At 47.9% G+C, this 19,286-nt stretch overlaps 2 protein-coding genes and 1 long non-coding RNA gene across 3 annotated transcripts in view; 2 read left to right on the top strand and 1 right to left on the bottom strand.

Annotated features, from left to right (window-relative positions):
- DNAJC18 (DnaJ heat shock protein family (Hsp40) member C18) overlaps positions 1 to 7,253 on the top strand; it is a 57,823-nt gene extending 50,570 nt beyond the window's left edge. The window contains exons 9-10 of the mRNA XM_073356025.1: positions 5,633 to 5,698; positions 7,129 to 7,253. The gene's annotated coding sequence lies outside the window, so the exon portion shown is untranslated. The remainder of the gene's footprint in view (positions 1 to 5,632; positions 5,699 to 7,128) is intronic.
- The window catches only part of LOC140915766 (uncharacterized), a 62,221-nt gene that overhangs the window by 5,606 nt on the left and 37,329 nt on the right, over positions 1 to 19,286 (bottom strand). Inside the window, exon 2 of the long non-coding RNA XR_012160277.1 lies at positions 15,651 to 15,780. This is a non-coding gene — a long non-coding RNA (uncharacterized lncRNA). The remainder of the gene's footprint in view (positions 1 to 15,650; positions 15,781 to 19,286) is intronic.
- Positions 4,672 to 13,590, top strand: SPATA24 (spermatogenesis associated 24). Its single transcript, XM_073356026.1, has 6 exons — positions 4,672 to 4,835; positions 5,633 to 5,698; positions 8,109 to 8,239; positions 9,645 to 9,715; positions 11,147 to 11,249; positions 12,647 to 13,590. The coding sequence occupies exons 1-6, from the start codon at positions 4,734 to 4,736 to the stop codon at positions 12,735 to 12,737; spliced, it is 564 nt and encodes a 187-aa protein (XP_073212127.1). The 5' UTR covers positions 4,672 to 4,733; the 3' UTR covers positions 12,738 to 13,590.

Here is a 19,286-nt window from a genome sequence, read left to right as displayed (position 1 = left end):
AATGTTTGTCGCTACTTCTGTTTTTGCTAGGAAATAGATCAAATCTAGTCAAATATTTCTTAAGGTAACAGTAACTTGTTAAATGAACTGCTTTCTTTAACCAGAAGGCATTTACCAAATTGTGATCAACTTCTATTTCCTGGTCTCTAAATTAGAGTGTTTTTCTGAGCAGCAAGTAGGGCGTGTTCATTTTTATTTAGGCTTCTAATATTTCCTGCCATGATATAAATGTGAGCTGTGTAAGGATATTTATTACTTTTAACAAGGTGCTTGAAGCTTTGTAAGCCCCCTGGGCTGTTTCTATGAAAATTCCAATAGATTTGTGAATATGATTATATTTTTAGAAATGAAGGATTTCACATTCTAATTTATGTACATACTGTGGGTGAAAAGATACTGAATATGAAAAGAGACATGTTTGTGGAGTTTTGGGCTTTATCATGTGAAATTGACTATGTGCAATGGTTTCCACAAAGACTTGTAATGAAAAATTAATCACTGTCCCACTGGTGGCCATAATCCTGAGGCAGTGGTTCTTCAGTTTTCTTGTGAAGATGGAACACTCTTGGCTTCTTAAGCAGCAGGAGGGGTGGGGAACAAGGCAGGGCAGCATAGCATTGCCACTTGAAAAGCCTGTTTTCTTCCAAGCAGAGAAAGCAAAGCAGTTTTTGAAGGCTGTCCTTGGAGAGTCTAGATTACCTTTTCAGACCAAGCCATTAACGCTGTCTTCCTGTCTATGATCCACTTGAAAGTCCCAATCTCTCTTCCTCTTGCCAGCCCCCGAGACAACATAAGGTACAAACTCTATCCTTAGAGTACTCACACAAATATAATTTAAGCCAATGGCAGTTTCATACCTGTATCCAAAGGGAGAATTTGGCCCTGTGCTTTGGAAACATGGCTCTATTGTGTGATCTTCTCTGATGCACTGGATTTTGACAGGAGCAGCCCACGGTAATCAATTAATTGATACTAGAAACAGTTTTTCCACTTTGATAAATTGCAAAGTGCAGTAATGTTACAACGTACAGATTTATAGTCAGGATTAACTATGTATTTTCTTCAATATTTGTCCAATTAAAGAGATGCTCACTTTGTGGGTAAATATAGGTGGTAATGTAAACGAAAGATTTGCATTTCCTGATGATATAAATTATTTCTTACCTAAGCACGCATGATGCATCAAAAGATGCAGCATTTATTTTGTTGGTTTCAAACTTTTGTTTAATGGAAAGTGCAATCTTAGTATTCCTATTTATTTAACTTATTTCAGTAGGAGATATTAAAGTATTTATTTTCTGAATGTATATTCCATTTACCTTAAGTAAATCCATATTGGCCATACTGTAATAGTGTATCAGTCCATTGAACCTTGACTGTACAGTTCTAATTTACATAAGTTGTATATTTGTGTATATTTCCTCTCTGTATTGTTACACTAGATGATTAGAAAATAAGCTGTTCTGTCCTTACTACAGTAAGAATTCTGGAAAAATCAATTCTGTCTTGATTGTTGGGTCTGAATAATCAGCTCAGTTCTTGAGACCTTAGTTTGTTTTGACTTGTGTACTCTTAATCAGAAGATGAAGTTTTTGTATTAAATGTAATGGAGTCACGCTGTTCATCTTGGAATGTTGATCTGAGCTATTACTGGGCTCCCTGAAGCACTCCTTTGGGTTATGAGATTTAACAAGGCTATATCTAAAGCTAGTGCCATCAAAAGTTATCAATGGGAAGTAGTAAGTGAAGCTACCATTCCATCGGTTTTGTGCTTATGTCTGTGCCAGAGTCAGGCCTGAAAAAGAGGTGCTAAGGCCAAGCCTAAAACCAGATCTGAGTACCAAACAGCTGAATAAGTGCTTAATGTGTTTCTGACCCTATCCCTATGCCTCACTGGAGTTAGAAGTGCAGAAACAGCCAAACCCATTGTACTGCTTAGGGTTGGCACGTTCCCTTCTGTGGCATGGGATGCCTGCCAGGATTCCGGGGACTGGTAGGCTCCCTGCCAGAGCTGTGAACCCTACAATGCTGGCACTTGTCCAGTAAAAACCTGCTTGCATTGAGGCAAAAGTTTTTGTGAATATTTAATAGATTCAACAAAACGTTTCACTGCAATGAATCAGCATTTGGTTTGTTGGAAATTTTCTGACCAGCTGTAATGATGTTAGCCAGTTGCAGCTAGGCCAGTACTCCTAACGAACAATCTAGCCTTTCTATAAAGATAATTGATCTGTTCCCTCTTCCCAAATCTTTAAGAAATATTTCACAGTTAACTGTCACACAGTAAACTGTTAACATTAGCAGACTCAAGTACATCAGCTGGAAACATCACATGAGGAAGTTCCTAAACCCCCATACAGCCAGATGCTTAAGTCCCAAAGGACTGACTTGTCCCTTAAGCCTTCCAATATTGATAAATTGAGTACCTTGGAGTTTACTATGTGGAGGAAGCTTTCAGAAGGTACCTTTTAACTGAATTTCTGCTTGCTCTCTCTCCTATCACACATGATCAAAGTAGCTGACTACACCAGGCTCCTTAGCAAAATTGCCTACTCCCTGTCTTGTGACGTGCCAGGGCTGGCTGCTGATCTGTACCCCAATACTTCATAGTATAGTGCTTTGGCATCAAAGGTCATAAATGTAAACCATTTGCTTTTAATAGTCCTGTTAATCAGCAGCTGACAGAGGTTATCCATTGTGTACAGCCCAGCTGCAGATCAAAAATATATTTAACATGAGTAAATCAGTACCCGTGCAACTGCATTTTCCATAGAACTTGGACTCATTCCCAGTGGGTCACTACTGAAAAAACAAGGAGAATGATTCTCAGTATAAACAGACACCATACAACTTCATTTCCTTAACAGAATCAGTGCCATTAATGCAGCTGGGGGGAGGGGCTGGAGTTTTGGGGAAACATGGGAGGGAAACATGCTTTAAGCAGAATGACAACTATTTAGACGATGAGACCTACATTCTTTGATGTCACCTTATTGCTGTAAGATTCTCATTGCTTTCTAACTGCTCCTTTAACATACCTTTCCAGAGTTGCACCAGTGTTCCCTAGCTCCTCTCCTATATTTCCTGCTCAGACCAGTAGTTAGAACACCTGTACCGTGATCAGTGCTAGCGCGGATTCTGCACCAGCAGTGGGAGAATTGCTGAAGTCTTGTATAGATAATGCCCCTGCATGTGATCTCATCTCTTGCTATGCTTTCAACTGTCACCAATACAGCAATGGCTACCATTTGACCAGGTATCAGAGCAGAATATTATTAGCAGCAGAGCCCTGCCTATCGTAAGAAGAAATCACAGGGAGGGGCCTTGTCTATGACATTTTAGCAATTTTCCCACCGTTTACTAAGCCCAAAGCTTCCTGTACAGGTGAAATATAAGATCCACCTTTTTGAAGATGCTTTCCTATAGCAACAGTGCCTTTAACCATCGCCAGAAACAAAACCCAATGCTTCCATTAACAAAGCCAGAGATATCACTGTGCTTCTGGTTGACTGGTAATTTTGTGTGACAGCCAGGGGGGGAGCACCTTTCATGCTACCTTAGGTATTGGCATTAATTATTATTTGTGTTGCTGTAGCACCTCTGAGCCCGTGTCACAGACCAGAACCCTATTGTGCTAGATGCTGTACAAACCCAGACCCAGCAAGGATGATCCCTGCCCTAAAGAGTTTATAATCTAGGCAGATAACCATTTATCCTCCATTCACTTCTACATCTGAACCTGTCTGATGGCTCCAGTGTCAGCTCCATGAGTCTGATGTTCCTTTTGCTTTACACAGGCATAAGGAAGGTGAATCCACACTGAATTTACTGACAGGTGTAAATGGGTTTTAGGCCCAACATGTCTAGGGTTGACTCACTCTCTTTCTGCCCAGGCTTCCCTTACTTAGTGTCTGTGCTCCCAGGAGCAGGCTGCCTAGCAGGAATGCTTACTCCTCTGGCTTGCAGGCCCCTGCAGCTGATGCTGTGCTGGCCTCTCTGACTTATCATGGCCTCCCTTCCCTACTACCTTGGCCACTCCTCACCTGGCCTGTCCTGCAGGCCTTTTGCCACCTTGCCTGTGCTACCCCAAGCCGTGCCCCGGCCCTCTCTCCTAGCAGCCAATTCCCAAAGTCCCAGCAATGCTGCTGCACTGGAGAGAGACTCTTCCCTTCCCCATCTGTCTTAGCCACCGGTGCACAGGTCACACACCAAAGCTGGGGCTGCCCCACACTTGGGTTTATGGGTCAGCCCGCACAGCTTCCCTCTCTCCTCCTTTCTAACTCCTCACTCCCCTTGCTGTCTCCCTTCTCCCTCTCCTTGTCCTCTCCACCCCACCCCCCCCATTTGTGTTTCCTTCTGTATATGTCTACACTGCAGTTAGACGCCATGGGCTAGCTCATGCCACCTGACTCTGGCCAAGGGGCTGTTTAATTGCAGGGCAGATGTTCTGGCTGAGGCTGCAGCCCCACCTCTGGGGCCCTCCCCCCTGGCAGGCCCCCAACTCCAGCCCGAATGGCTACAATGCAATTGAACAGCCCCTTAGGCCAGGGGTTTTTCTTCCCTGTGTAGACATACCCTCACGTGGCTCCTTTCAGGAGTGGGCGTGTCCCCCGCCCGGTTGCCAGCGGGCGGTGCCTCGCTGCCCCCGTTGCTGGGGGCGGTGAGGGAGCTGGGTTGTGATTGGCCGGGGGGAAGCGGCGGCGGCCATTTCCAACGGCGCGGGGAGCGCAGAGATGGCGGCGGAGCCGGGGCCGGGTACCGGGGCTCTGGCCTTCCGGGAGCTGCGGGACCTCGTCGCGACCCAGGAGGCGCTAATAGAGCGGCTGCGGCTCCGGGTGCGGGCGGGGCCCATGGGCGGAGCGGCGACGCGGATGGGCGGGGCTTGGAGCGTTGGTGGGTGGGGCCATTTAGAGGCCCCGCCCCCTCACCCCTGTGCTTGTTGCTCTTTGTCCTAGAAGGTTCTTGCGGCCCCTCATCCCGCAGTAGGGCGCCCGCTGGGCTGCACCCGATACAGGGGTCTGAGCAATAGGTGCATGTGCTCACACCTCCCCCCCCCCCCGCTCTGTGATGTTTGCACGTGAGCAGGTGTGTTGTGTTGCGTTGCCTCTGCCAGTGCTGTTTTCACAGGCATGCAAGGCCCCAGCTGCCCCCTTTTCCCTAGTTTTGTTTGTGTTCAAGGTAGTGAATTCCTCTTGCGACACCTCTGCCCCAGCGACTGGCTAGCTGCTGGCAGGCAGTAGGGTCTTTGTACCACACTTGGATTTTATGGCCAGGCCTTTAAAAAAACATGAGTGATTTGGGTGTGTCTGTTGTTGGGTGTCCAGGTTGAGACACCTTAAAAAGTGCTGATGATCAGAAGATGCTGAGCATTTGCCCTTGGAAAGCCAGCCTTCTTTGAAGGGTGTGAAGTTGGGCACTCAAAAGCTGTAGCTCACAGAAGCTTAAGCTCAAATAAATTTGTTAGTCTCTAAGGTGCCACAAGTTCTCATGTTCTTTTTGCGGATACAGACTAACGCAGCTGCTACTCTGAAACCTGTCAAAATCACTAGTGACTCTGGTGGTCTGCCCAACATACATTGAAACTCTATCTGTGCATGTAACTGACTTATTGAACTTCAAATTCTTTTTGCAGATAGTAATACAGGAGGATAATTTTGTCCGTAAAGAGGATTATGAGGCTGTTGTGAAGAAGTTGGAGGTAAGTAACCTCTCGGGGGTAGGGACTACGTCTTCATACATTTTGAACAGCATCTGGTACCATGGGGCTCCAATCCTGGTGGAGGCCTCAATGAATAATGTAATATTTCTGTTTCTATTGGAAACTAGGCCAAACAGATTGAAATTAGCCTTGCAGTGCTTAATGAAAGGTAGGAGAGCTGCATTTGGACTCAAGGGTAGTTTTGATGCAGCTTAGCAGTTCTAAAAAAGACTTGCTGAGTACCACATTAATTAGACACCAAAGAGAGTGAAGCTCATGGAAAGGACTATTAATTGTCAGTGGACTAAGATTCCATGGGGCTACATGTGGCACAAACAGAATAAAAAAACTGTCTTAGTACCACTAACGAGTCTTCTCTGGGTGTGTATTCTCTCTACCACCCCTGGGCCCCACCCCTTTTCCTGTCTTTTTGAATAGTTGTGTCTAGCTATTTGGTGTTCAGTGGTGCTGTACTAGGGGCTCATGCTTGATTCATATGTGGTGAGCTGTCTAAAGAACCAGGTCAGTGCCCTGGAGCTTGCTTAGATGTTTGACATTTTAACTTTTTGTGGCTCCTGAGGTTATATAGGGTAAAGGGTACTAGGAGGCCCATGGAGCATGGATCTGGGGAGGAACACACACCTGTTCAGCCAGTGGAAGTGTTTGGGAGCTGGTCACTGAACTCCTTTCCCCTCCCCCTTCCCTCAAACTAAGAACTATCACAAACCTTACCACCTTCCACTCCAAGTGCAAGGTTCATTTATTTGACCTTGCCTTCTTTAATATAAATACATAGCAACAGGTATATTTTAACAAAAGAAAAAACGCTCCGAGTGGGCAAGGGTGAGAGAGCAAACAACACATGTGAGATGTGCATTTCTACTACTGGATGGTGCTCAGATACTACCATGATGAGTGCCATATAAGAACCTGTGAAAAACAGAACAGAAAATAACCCTGTTTACTTTGGAGCTGTGAGCAGTTTGTCTGTTATGTGATGCCTGGTTGAAGATGAAGGTTAGGATGTTGCTTAAAGGTGATTAAAATGACAAATCCATTTACTTCATTTTAAAAAATAATTTCAATTCCAATAGGTATAAAATAATAGTGAATTTTAAATGCACTTTTCCAAAGTATCAAATATACCAAAAAATCTGCCACATGTTGGCCTCTTCCATGCCAGCTCCATAGTAACTGGGAGATCACAGCAGAGTGCATGTTCAGATGTCAAGGATGAGTGGGAGCTGGATAGCTCATAGATAGATAGAGGGGATCTAACAATGGAAAAAAGGTGTTGTGTTGAGAGCCACTTAGCCTGAATGGTAAGTTGTGTATGGTAGGAGCAAGTGAAGTGGGACACCCAGTCCATAGCTGGTAAGGTAGCCCACATATATTGTGTAATTAATGGATTTTTCCATCCTTTGATTGAGGTTCACCAGGAAAGATGTAACTAATAGACCCCCTGATTACTCAAGAGCTTGTAAGCAGAAGGATGAAATTGGTCAGTGAAGATCTTTTAATATTTACATTTAAAGAATTGTGGCTGGATAATTCAGTAAGTGGCACTCATCTCTCTGAGTAGATATTGAATTAATATTCCTTAGTGATGCTAGGGGCACCGTCCTGCCAAAGGTGGTATCTTTTGGAGAAGACAAAATGGTGGACTTGTCCACTTGTGATCATTAAAGATCCAGTGACACATTTCCTTAGAGTTTGGGTGTTAATGCCAGTGGCCTGGCCATTGTAGAGATTTGCATTCTGCCTCCTTCAACTCCCTTGCAGTTTCAACTGACTATAGTAATTTTTTTTAACACATCCTGTCCTAACTTGCTTTGTAATTTTGCTGTGCACTGTTAACCAGCTACCACCTTCCATCCTAGCCATGGCTGCCTTTCATTAGTGGGCAAAATGATTAGAGTGTTCGTAAAGTGCTTTGGCAACTTCTGAAGTGAAAAATCCTCTGGAACTGTAAGATAATGATCAACACATGTTAGATTTTGAGGGGGTGGGGGGACCTGATAAGTCTTCAAATATGCTAAGGGCTGTTAGAAAGAGGACAGTGATCAATGGTTCTCCATGTCCACTGAAGTTAGGACAAGAAGTAATGGACTTAATCTGCAGCAAGAGATTTCGGTTAGTTATTAGGAAAAACTTTAAGGCTAGTTAAGGGTTAACTCTACGGGTAGTTAAGCTCTGGAACAGGCTTCCAAGGGATCCCTGTCATTGGAGGTTTTTAAGAACAGGTTGGACAGACTCCTGTCAGGGCTGGCATAGGTTTACTCAGTCCTGCCTCAGTGCAGGGGGCTTGACTGGATGACCTCTCAAGCCCCACATTTCTATGAGTCTGTGATTTACACTCTGTATTGGTCTGGGGCTGGCAGAGAACAGAGGGATGCTGTGTGTATTACAGAAAGAAGAGGAAGAGCACTCTAAGACCAAAATCCTGCTTGCCAAGGAAGCTGAGAAGCTGCAGTTTGCGCTCGGGGAGATTGAGGTTTTGTCCAAGCAGCTTGAAAGAGAGAAACAAGTCTTTGAAAAAGCGTAAGTTTGGCTGGGGGAGAGGGGAGAGAGATTTTTGTGTTTAATATTTGAAAACAGGCAGCAAGTATTTTGTCTCGTTAGTAACCAGGCTGGGTATGACAGCATTGTACTTAATTAGGTTTCAGAGTAACAGCCGTGTTAGTCTGTATTCGCAAAAAGAAAAGGAGTACTTGTGGCACCTTAGAGACTAACCAGTTTATTTGAGCATAAGCTTTCGTGAGCTACAGCTCACTTCATCGGATGCATACCGTGGAAACTGCAGCAGACTTGGTATCCAAGTTTCCACGGTATGCAGTTTCCACGGTATGCATCCGATGAAGTGAGCTGTAGCTCACGAAAGCTTATGCTCAAATAAATTGGTTAGTCTCTAAGGTGCCACAAGTACTCCTTTTCTTTTTACTTAATTAGGGACTCCATTCTCACGGGGGGGGGGGGAGGAGTGTGTTTACCTGAATTTAATAGAATTAGAGATCGGAAAAAAGTTAAGCACATACTAAAGTGCTTTGCTGAATCGGAGCCAAAAGCTGTTAGCAACCTTTTTTTGTTCTGATTGTACAGCCCCTAGCACAATGGGGCACTCCCTGGTCAGGGACTGGGGCAACTGGCCATTACAATAATACAAGTAATAAAATCTTCATCACAACAAACTCCCTTGTTGACTATATTTACCTATATATTTAAATTCAGTTGACTTAAATGGGATTTAAGCATGTGCTTAATTTGAAGCTCGTAATTAAATGCTTTGCTGAATCTGGACCCAAGTTCAACATTGTGAGGCCTGGAATTTAGGGTTTGGAAGACAAGGCTCTTTAGATTGCCTCTAAAATGTATTGCTTTGTGATGGGAGAGGTTCAGCAGCGTTTTTTAAAGGACATTTCTGCCTAAGGCCCCAGCCTTGTAAAGTGATTTGTGTGTGGAGATCCTTTTGAAGCCACTGGGCCTTTGCCTGGTCTTACAGGTGTGCCCAAGTGGATCACTTTGCAGGATCAGGGCTTAAAATGTAGTCCCAATCAGTGTCATTTGGATGCCTGAGTACACAAGACGGGCTATGCTGGGCCAGACCAAAGGTCCATCTAGCCTAGTATCCTGTCTTCTGACAGTGGCCAATACCAGGTGCTCCAGAGGGAATGAACAGAACAGGTAATCATCTAGTTATCCATCCCCTGTCACCCATTCCCAGTCTGTCAAACAGAGGCTAAGCAGAATAGCTGCCATGCGAGTGCACATCAGGTAATGAGATCTCTAAATGCTGTGGAGGTGGAGATGTTCAGAGCTGCCTAAGGGGGTTGCATGCCATGTGGGTGCAGAAGGAAGATCAGCCCTTGAAAATGGGAAGGTTCTTCAGCATTTAAAATTTCACTGACACTCTTGTCACTTGCCTTCATTTTTGTTGCTTCTATTATAGACTTTCCAACATTAAGAGCAAAGCGCTAAAAGAATCCACCAAAAAAGACAAGCTAATAAGCAAATGCAATGGTAAGTTTACCAGAGGCTAAAGTCTGTTATGCATTGCTCTACTGGCTTAGAAACAAAAGCCCAGTAACTAGGATTTACTTTAATTAGGAAGGGTGATGTGACTTAACATTGTACTCCGCCAAGACTCTGTACAGGCATGTAAAGGGGAGTAAGACAGACACACACATGCCACCTGCCACGGGGTCTCTCTGAACCGTAGATCCAGGTGTAGGGGATGGGGGAGCAGGTTCCATGTAGTCACTATTCCCAGGCATCTACGAATACATGGGCATGAAGCAGGGCAGGGAGTTGGTGGAGCCGTAGTTCCATTCTCCCCTTAGTATATCAGCTGAGCTGGTGCAGGAGGGAAGGAATCTGCGGCTGGGAAAAGCCTGGTGCAGATACTGGCCCCTCCTGGAGAAAGGGAGGAGCAAGGAGGGAATCATGCTTCTCTGAGTCACTGAGCAAAGGCTCGGAGTGGCCCTGCTTGACTGCTAAGGAGAGCTGGCTTTCTCCGCAAGCAGACAGCACATTTTAAATATCTACCCACTTTTTCCTCCCCAATCAGGTTAAGGTGCTCCCAGGGCACTAGGCTGAAATCCCAGGCCAGGCAGTCAGAGCCATGCATGGCCCAATCTAGGGTTTGAGCAGTAAAATATTTAACAGGGCAACGCTTTGTTCCACTCAGTGTCTTCTCATCTGTAATGAAAGCACCTTACTGTTTAGCTTCAGGAAGCACGACCTGGAGTTGAAGGCACAGGGGGACCTGGGCCTATCTCTGCCACAGATATAGCATGTGGTCAGGGGCAAGTCACTTAGAGCCTGATCCTGGGATGTGCCAGGCATCTTCTGGGAGGTGCCCAGTGCCTGCAGCTGAAGTCAGTGGGAGCTGAGGGCATTCAGGGGGTACTCAGTATTTCATAGGATTAGCCTTTTAAACTCTCTGTGCCTCAGCATCTCTAGCTGTACTATATTGCTAGTGATAAATACCTGCTTCACGGGGGTGTGGTGAAGCCAACAGATGTCCGTGCAGTGTCCTGAAGCCTGCAGATGGAAGGGGTTAGACCCAATAACCTTTATTTTTGGTGTATTTCTGTTTAACAAGCTGTCCTCTCACCTTAGCTGCCCTAGTTAGGTTTCATGCCGCCATTGCAGACAGTTTGTGTTTATGTGAAACCAATCCAGAACTGACTGTAGCCGAACGTCACTGTTGTCAGCATTTCAGCAGCACCTGCTGCAAAGCTGATCTCCATTTTTGGGGGGTGTGGGAACATTTTCCCCATGTTTTCGGTGTCTGTGTTTGTAGCTGTTACTATAAGAAATTCTTAAGACAAAGGCCAAAAAAACCCCAGCTGCTGTGCTGATGCCAGAGGAAATAGAAATGTAAATAGAAATTAGCTGCATCTCAAGTGAGTTTTAAGCCTCAACTCCGCCTCTGCATTTTTTTGGTAGAAATTGAGAGCCATATTATGAAACAGGAGGATCTTCTCAATGACAAAGAGAATGAAATTAAGGAGCTGCAGCAGTTCGTCACCAAGCAGAAGCAAATACTCCAGTAAGTATTACCTCCTTAGATCGTTATCGGCCCTACGCTGCAGCCAGTGGGAGTTTGACGCTGACCTCAGTGGGAATATGGGGTCTGTTTTGTCTGTTTCAGTGTTTTAACAATCTACCCATCTGGCTCTCTAGCAGCCTCTGATGTCACTTCAAAAGTAATCCCGTTAAATTCATTCCAACTAGAAGCCACCTGCCTCCACACTGACCCTTTGCCCTGTCAGTCCCTTTCCACCTCAGAGCCCTTGCAGCATGCCTGGAAGGTCAGCAGGCCGGTGCTGTTTCAGAGCAGGTGGGAGGGGAGTAGGTTCCAAAGTTGAGGGCCGCTCACAGAGAACATCCTGTCAACCCCCAACGTGTAAAGCAAGAGAGATCTAGCTCAAGTGCCTCTGCGGATTGCAACCAAGGCAGCATGGCACAAGGGCCAAGGCATCTCTCACGCAGGCAGATCCCAGTGGCTGGGAATGGGCATCTGCATTATGAAACCCATTCATCGGCCCCATTGCTAGCTGTCTCAGTAGAGCAGCTAAGGACTGAGCTGTCCATGGAGACTTCCCCTCTGGACCGTCCCTCCAAATCAAGGGGCAGGCACGTTAATTGGGGGACGTTTGCATTCTGTGCACTTGCTGTACCTGCTCTGTGGCTAAATGGAGAACGAACCCTCTCTGCGGCTGCCAGCCTTGCACTTTTCATCTGCATGAAATTCTCTTTAATAAAAAGCCCTGCATTCTTCTTCAGGTGTATCTACAGCATGGGGCCCATGCTGGTGTCACCCACCAAGCATGGACACAGCCTACATTGGCAGACAGGGTTTCTGTTGGTGTAGGAACACCACCTTCCTGAATGACATTGGCTACATCAACAGAAGCCCTCTTTCATCGATGCAGCTGTGTCCGCACTGGGGGGTTTTTCAGCATAGCTGTGTCGCTCGGGGGGGGGGGGGGGGGGCAGGGGTTTCACACCCCTGGCCAATGTAGCAATGCAGACATAACTTTTAAGTGTGGACCAGGCCTGAGCTACCTCTTGACTGAGCAGTGAGTCTTCCCTTCTCCTTTCACACTTGGAGTCTGATTTACCAACCTGACACTGATTGCCAGGAACAGGAAAGTTACGTTGCCAATGCCAAGAAGTGAAATCAGTGTAACCCTGGTTTGCTAACACACCGGGCTATAGAGTGACAAAAAACTCCTGAGTGGTACCACCTGGGTAGCCGTTAGCTCTGGGTTAATGGAGCATCCTTGTTAATGCGGCCATTTCCTTAGTAAGTGCTTAAAAGATCCCTCATTAACCTGCCCAGGAAGCAACCAGGAGAATTGGTGATAAATTAGCAGTGTGATGTCTGCCAGTGCAACTTTCTGATGGGTGGTTTGTTTTTTGTTTTTGTTGGTTTTTTTGCAGGACTCAAGTGTCAGACTTAAAAATACAGAAACAACAGGAAAGTTACATAGCACAAGTGCTGGAAAAGAAACAGAAGAAGGGTTTAAAGTGAATGTATTAGACATTACACTACCGTCCGTGTATCCCCTCAGTATGCAACCGCTGTTGCAAAAAGATTCTGGTGCTCACAGTTACTCTGGTGGCCAACAAGACCACTAGCAATATCCACCACTATCTCAGGAAGGTTGTAGATGAGTCGCCACATTAACCCATCAGTGGGCCCTGGCTTACACAAACATACTTTTTCTGGCCTGGTGCAGAGGGGAGGCCCCCGGGGCAGGGGGGAGGTCAGGGCGGGGGTTAGAAAGCAAGCCCACCCTGCACTCATCCTTCATTGGTGGCTCCTGTCCTGTGGGGCTAGGCCCAACTCCCCATTCCAGGCAGTGCGACCTGGCACATGGGGTTTGCGTTGCTGCCGCTCACTCAAATTTGGCCCAGCTACCCCTCTGTCATGGCCAAACCTGAGTGCAGAGACAGACTCAGGCTGCTGCAGGTGTGGTTTAATACAATGGCCTTTCATCCCTGGAGCCTGGTGCAAGTGCAATTAATTAGAGGGGCTTCCCTTTGTCCTCTAAGCATTTGTGTGCTTCACAAAGCCACCACCTCAGCTGGGTCTCTGCTCAGAGCAGGCCCTGGGTTGCAATAGCTGCTGTTCCTTGGTCACTGCTGCTGTGGGCTAGGGGCTTATATGGAAACGCTCCCATTGCCTAGCCATGTTCTGCCCCTTCCTAGCCAGTGCTGTTTGTGTCTCACAGCTTCCCCTGTCTGACCCCCTGTACCCACCAAGAAAATGGCAGGGACAGTCCCCTGAAGCTTGGTAAATACTGTTAGACCCCAGAAGGGTGACAGGATGCATGTACAGACCAAGTGCCTTCAAATAAATGGTTTTATACTAAATACCTCAAGATCAGCTTCCCTTTTACTGCCCTGTCATGATCTGAGTTCAGTCCTATGTGTCTCTTGCTGGCTGAAGTCTTGAAGCCGGCATCTCTGCACCATGCCCCTTCTTGGGGGAGGATGGGACTCCTCTGTGGTTCAAGAACTGCTGGTAAATTTCCTTCTTGACCCATTGGACTCAATTGGGACTCTTGGCACTGCATTCCTGCTCCCAGCCTTGCAGGTGCAGGTACCCAGGATGCAGTGGGGGGAGGGCCGGATGAGACTAGACTCTGACTCCCCTGCCCCCAGCAGGGAGACACCCCAGAGTTTCCCTCCAAGATGGACAGATGCTGGAGGGGTGCCTGGAGGGGTGCCTGTTGCTTTAAAACAGCCTGTGATGGGAGGGCAGGAGAAGCTGCATTGTATTCTGCATCCATTCAGCCCCAAAGGCTTGGCCAGAGGTGCGTAATGCTCTGGGGAAGCCTTGCCCCACACTCCTCCTGAAGCACAGTTCCTGGCAGCCTCCTGCTGCCATCGCCCTGGCCTTCCAGTCGCTTCTGCATCACGTTCAAGCCTGGTGACGCACAGAGCCCTGCATCCTCCATTCCCTAAGCTCCTGCCTCCCATGGCTGTGCCTTTGTCCCCTGCCACCCTCATACTTTCCATTGTGCTGCACTGGAGCCCTCTCAGTTTCCTTCTCACCCCTGTTAAACCCAGCTCCCCAAACTCCCCTCCCTTGCCTGAGCCTTGTGTTTTTGGCTGCCCTAGACCCTGCAGTCCCTGTGGAAGCCTGTGGTGATAGGGGGGCTGCATAAGGAGCAGCTGAGAGGGAGCAGCAAGCTGCATGGGATAATGGTGTGGCCTAGCCAGAGGGGCCCCTGCATTGCTTAATTTGGGGTGGATGGGGGTGGAAAGTTGGGGAGAAGAACTGAGAGGAGCTGAGAGGGGTCAGCCGTGGGGGGTGATGAGATGGGTGAAGCGGGAGAAGAGCAGAACAAGGAAAAGACAAACTCCACCCTGCAGGTGCCTGCTCTCCTGCCAGTCACAGCCGGAGGTGCCGCCTCCGAACACAGTGACACCCCCCTGGAGTGTGCAGATGGGGTGTGGAGGGGAATGGCAAACACCCAGTAAACTGAGACTCTCCACGCATGGACAAATGCCTCCCTTCCTCTTCCCTCTACTGCCCTACTCATGGCCAGGGAGCTTGTTAGCTCCCCCCCGTCTGAGCTTGAGCTATAGTGGGACACTCTGGATGTCAAGGGACTGCTGCTGGTGTACCAGATGGGGCTACGCTGGAGTCCTGGTAGCTCAAGTAAGCCATAGGTGATGGCTGCAGAGCCCCTGAGGGATGTGTTGTGCAGCGGGTAGTTGGCAACATGATCAGTTGATCATGGTTGAGGGAAGTAAAGCTGAGGGAAGTAGATATTTTACTTCTGTTTTTCCCAAGGGTGATGGTTCTGGAGCAGTCTCAATTCCCCAGGGGAGACACAGTTTGGCCATCAGTTGCAAGTGTGAATCTTACACTAAGGAAGCAGCATCTGAGTGTATCCCCTGTGTAAATCTGTAGTGACTCCCCTGCTGTGCGCTAGGCTCACTGAGAGCAAGGTTCAGCCCCATGGGGGTTACACACGTATCCGAGGGCAGAGTTCTCGTGGGACAAAGCACTTTCTTAAGGCAGTGCCCCCTCATCCTGCTTCCTACTCTAGCCCCATTAGGATAAGCACATGACTAACCACACAGGGAGGCTTGTTGTTATACCATGGCCTTGCCTTGCTGATCCCATCTCACAGAGGACTATGGCATAAGCCTTAAGGAATGGTCTACAGGTGAAAATTAGATCAACCTAGCTACATTGCTCAGGCTGTGAAAAATGTTGTACCTTGTACAATGTAGTTAGAGTGAGCTAACCCCCACTGTTGATGTAGGAGGGTGAGAGAATTCTTCCAGCGACCCAGCTACCATCGCTCCGAGAAGTAGATTATATTGACAGAAAAACCCCATCTGTCCATGTAGGAAGCGTCTATGCTATGGCGCTACCGGGGCACAGCTACAGCTCTGTAGTTCGGCTGCTCAAGTGTAGACATACCTTAAACTGCTTCGCTGCAGGTCCTGCCAGAGCTCAGCCTATAAAGAAATCCTGAGGCTCATCGACTGTTTCTGGTCTGGACCAAATTCAGCTGTTTGTCGCATGGGGTGGGACCAGTAGGCTCTGAACCCTAATTAATGGAAGCAATATTGTGACTGTGAGGCAAATACTAATAGAACTAATAGAACAAACACTGGACAGCTGAGAGGGCTTTCCATTGTTGAGGGGGCTGAGCCTGAGTTCCTTTGCACACATGCAGCACAGAACTGGGAGAGTCTTGCATGTTCAAACAGCCCTGCCACACTGGTTGTATTTCACATAAACACACTAGGCTACCTCCTTTACACAAGTGACTCCAGTGGTGTTATTCCAGCATTACCCTGGGCTACCTAGAGCACAATAATGTCACCCTCCTTCTCTGACAGGCTCTGTGCAGAGGGCCCTGTCTAACACACATCGCTGCAAAGGGCATTCTGCAGAGTTCACAGCAGACAGGCTTGGCCACGCATGTGAGTCAGTGCACAAAGCACTTTCCTCAGGCTATGTGTCCACCGCAATATGAGCCCAGGCTTAGCGGATTCGAGTCAGCTGACCCACATTAGCGAACCCGGGGCTTGAGCAGCTACATTGTGTTTTAACCCTACATTAAGACATTTTAAACCTGTGCTCGAACCTAGGGCTCTGGCCTCCACACTGCAGAGCACAGACCGGAGTCAAAATAACCATATCCCAGAGTCCCTAGCGTTCTCACTCCCCCCCAAAATATGGTCATTCGAGTCCTAGAACCGTGATGCACTGTGGGAAAACGTTACTGCCCACCCTGCGCATCACAGGTGGTTTGAAGCAGCTCCCTTTGCAAAAGGTTTGAGGCCTTCACTCTCTATTGCAAAGCCCAGAGGCTCTCTGTAGTGTGCTTGCAGATTGGTGCTCAGGAGAGTGTTAATGCTGACTGGAGTGGCTGTCATTCACAGGGTGGAAACAGGCTCCTGTTATCAACAGCATGTATTTCAGATTGTTTGCCTAGAGAGGACTGAGGAAGTTATCCCATGGAATTGTGGGATACTTCTAGCTGACTCCTGGAACGTGAGTCAAGCGGGGCAGTGTCTACACTTCAAAGCAATAGAGCTTGGACCCTGGGTCCCAGCTTAACTCAAGCATGGACCCTCCAGCCCTGCAGGGTCCTGGGACCCTGGGTCTAAGCCCTTGGTTAGTGCAATTGCAGTGTAGACTCGAGGGGGGTTAGGCTTGAGCCCAGGTTCAAGCATGGGCTTACTTTGTAGTGTGGACGTACCCTTAGTCACGAAAGCACCAGCAGGAGGGTAGAGGGCACTGTGCTGCTTTCCTTCAGAAGAAATATAAACCCCAAAGCCTGGTCCCTTGTGCTCACTACAATCCTGCGGCACTCTGGCTTGTCTGCATGAGACGTTACTGTGCAGCAAGCCAGGTTGTGAGGCTATGGCACACTAGCTTGCCGAGGAGTAACAGTCTGTGTGGGCATGGCTAGAATGCACTGAAAGGCCTGGAGTGGACTTCGGCTTATAACACTTTACAAGTAGTAGCCGCACTCCCGGCTTTTCAGTGCTCTGTAGCAGGGTCTGGACGAGATGTTACTGCACGGCAAGCTGGTGCACTGGAAGTCACACCCCAGCTTGCTGCACAATAATATCCCACATAGACCAGCCCTTTAAGGGCCAATTCAGAAAAGGATATAGCCCCCACATGCTGAAAGGTCTTTGGGCTCCTCAGTACCTTTGAGGATCTGGGCCTTAGGTCTTAAGCACATGCTTATGTGATATGGGGTCTGTACAAACAGTGTCCTGGCCAGATTTCCACTTGGTTAATTCCCATCTGCTACCTGAAGTCTTGCACTTTCATTTGGAGATGGGGCCAAATCTCCAACTGTGTAGCCCCACGGACATCAAGGGAGCAATGCAGTAGCCGAGGTTCTGGCTCACTATTCCTAAAATGGCTTTGTGGTGTTGTAGATGCTGTTAACAGCTACCACATCCACTCCAGAGGAGATTCTGTTCAGAGGGGCCTGTCCCTGCCTTACCTCCTGGAGCACTGTGAGGATTTCTTCATTAATGTCTGTAACATGTCATGAGAGCCTTTGCTGAAACGCCCCAGAGAAAGGAACATTGATGACTATTTAATACATAAGCAGGCGCTCACAGATGGCCAGCTGCGATGAGCTCACACATATAATTACCGAAGAAGTACCTGACCCAGTTACAGACGGTCTGTCCTGCTAACACAGCAAGGACGGGGCAACGGAGAGATCTTTATGGACAAGTATTTCGCGTTCCTCCAGCATGTAGGGTGACCAGATGTCCCGATTTTATAGGGACAGTTCTGATTTTTGGGTCTTTTTCTTATATAGGCTCCTATTACCCTCCACACCCTGTCCCGATTTTTCACACTTGCTGTCTGGTCACCATACCAGCATGAGCGCTGAATAAAAGCGGCTTGTGATGAAAAGGGCCAGATTCTAAAATGCTCTCCCTTTTTCTGGCACTGAGTTCAGAAATCAAATGCTGGGGATCAAGGCTTGAGCGCTGAGCCAGCTGGGGCCTTTTTGGTGTAACAGGCTGTATGTCCCAAGCCCAAATATGTCCCACTCCCACTTTCATTCTTCCTCTGCACTCTGTGCGTGATGTTATTCATCCTGGAGAGGCAAACAGGAATTGAACAAAGCAATGAATCCACCTTGAAAGCTTGTGAGAGCCATGCTGCCTCAGCCCTTAACTCTTCTAGGGCTGTTTATAAAAGATCACATTCAGTAGCACTTTTGGGTTCCTAGCTTTCCCCTCCCCAATGATGGTGACATGAAATCACCTTTTGTGCTGAACAAGAGACTACTTCACAATGGCACTGTCTGATGAGCTCAAGGTAACACAGATTGACAAGGGCTCGGTCACCCCGAAGGCCACAGCTGCAAGGCTGCTGGGCAGTCATATGATTCTTCTTACATTTAAATAGCCCATTTTGGTGTGGTTGAGTTTGGCAGCTAAATTCCCCAAACATTCTGTCCCCACTGAGCGTGCTCCAGCACACTCAGTGGGGACAGAATGTTTGGGGAATTTAGCGTGCTCCAGCACACTCAGTCCCTGCATGTGACCAGGCTGCTCGTGTGCCAAGCCCACAGAGTGACAGAGCATGTCCCAGCCCAGGGCTACAGGACTCAGGACTTTCCCTGTAATGACAGCGGCTGGCTGCTCCAGGCTGGGCACTAGAAGTGAGAGTTGGAAGCCTGTCTCCTTGGTGTCTATGCCCCTGGCTGGTGCCCAGGCAGAAAGGAGAAGAAGGGTGGGGAGACTGGGGCAAGGGGCCAGAGGGATGGGAGGAGCCTGGGACAAAGAGCCAGAGGAGTGGCTGGGAAAAGGAGCTGAAGGAGGTAGGATGGGGGCCCGGGCTATGGAGCTGAGGTGGGGTCTCAAATTGGGAAGTTGGGCTGAGGCAGAGGGTATCTGGGAGTGGGACACAGAGCCAAGGGGGAAGGGGTGAAGGGGAGACTGGGACTAGGACAACAAACTGAGGGGGCTGGGAAGAAGACTGGGACTGGGACAAGGGTAGGCGGGAGGGGCCAGGAGCAGACGGGGTCAGACTTGGGTTACTTCCTAATTGCTAAGGGCAGGA

Source organism: Lepidochelys kempii, chromosome 8 (genome assembly GCF_965140265.1).
Source record: "Lepidochelys kempii isolate rLepKem1 chromosome 8, rLepKem1.hap2, whole genome shotgun sequence".
Taxonomy (NCBI): domain Eukaryota; kingdom Metazoa; phylum Chordata; order Testudines; family Cheloniidae; genus Lepidochelys; species Lepidochelys kempii.
The sequence above is the reverse complement of the archived record's forward strand: the minus strand, read 5'-3'. Positions and strand labels throughout refer to the sequence as shown.

Excerpts from the sequence above, each read along its gene's own strand:
- SPATA24 (XM_073356026.1), top strand. The coding sequence starts at position 4,734 with ATGGCGGCGGAGCCGGGGCCGGGTACCGGGGCTCTGGCCTTCCGGGAG. Across the intron at positions 8,240-9,644 it reads AAACAAGTCTTTGAAAAAGC|ACTTTCCAACATTAAGAGCA; the intron begins GTAAGTTTGGCT and ends CTTCTATTATAG. Across the intron at positions 9,716-11,146 it reads GCTAATAAGCAAATGCAATG|AAATTGAGAGCCATATTATG; the intron begins GTAAGTTTACCA and ends TTTTTTTGGTAG.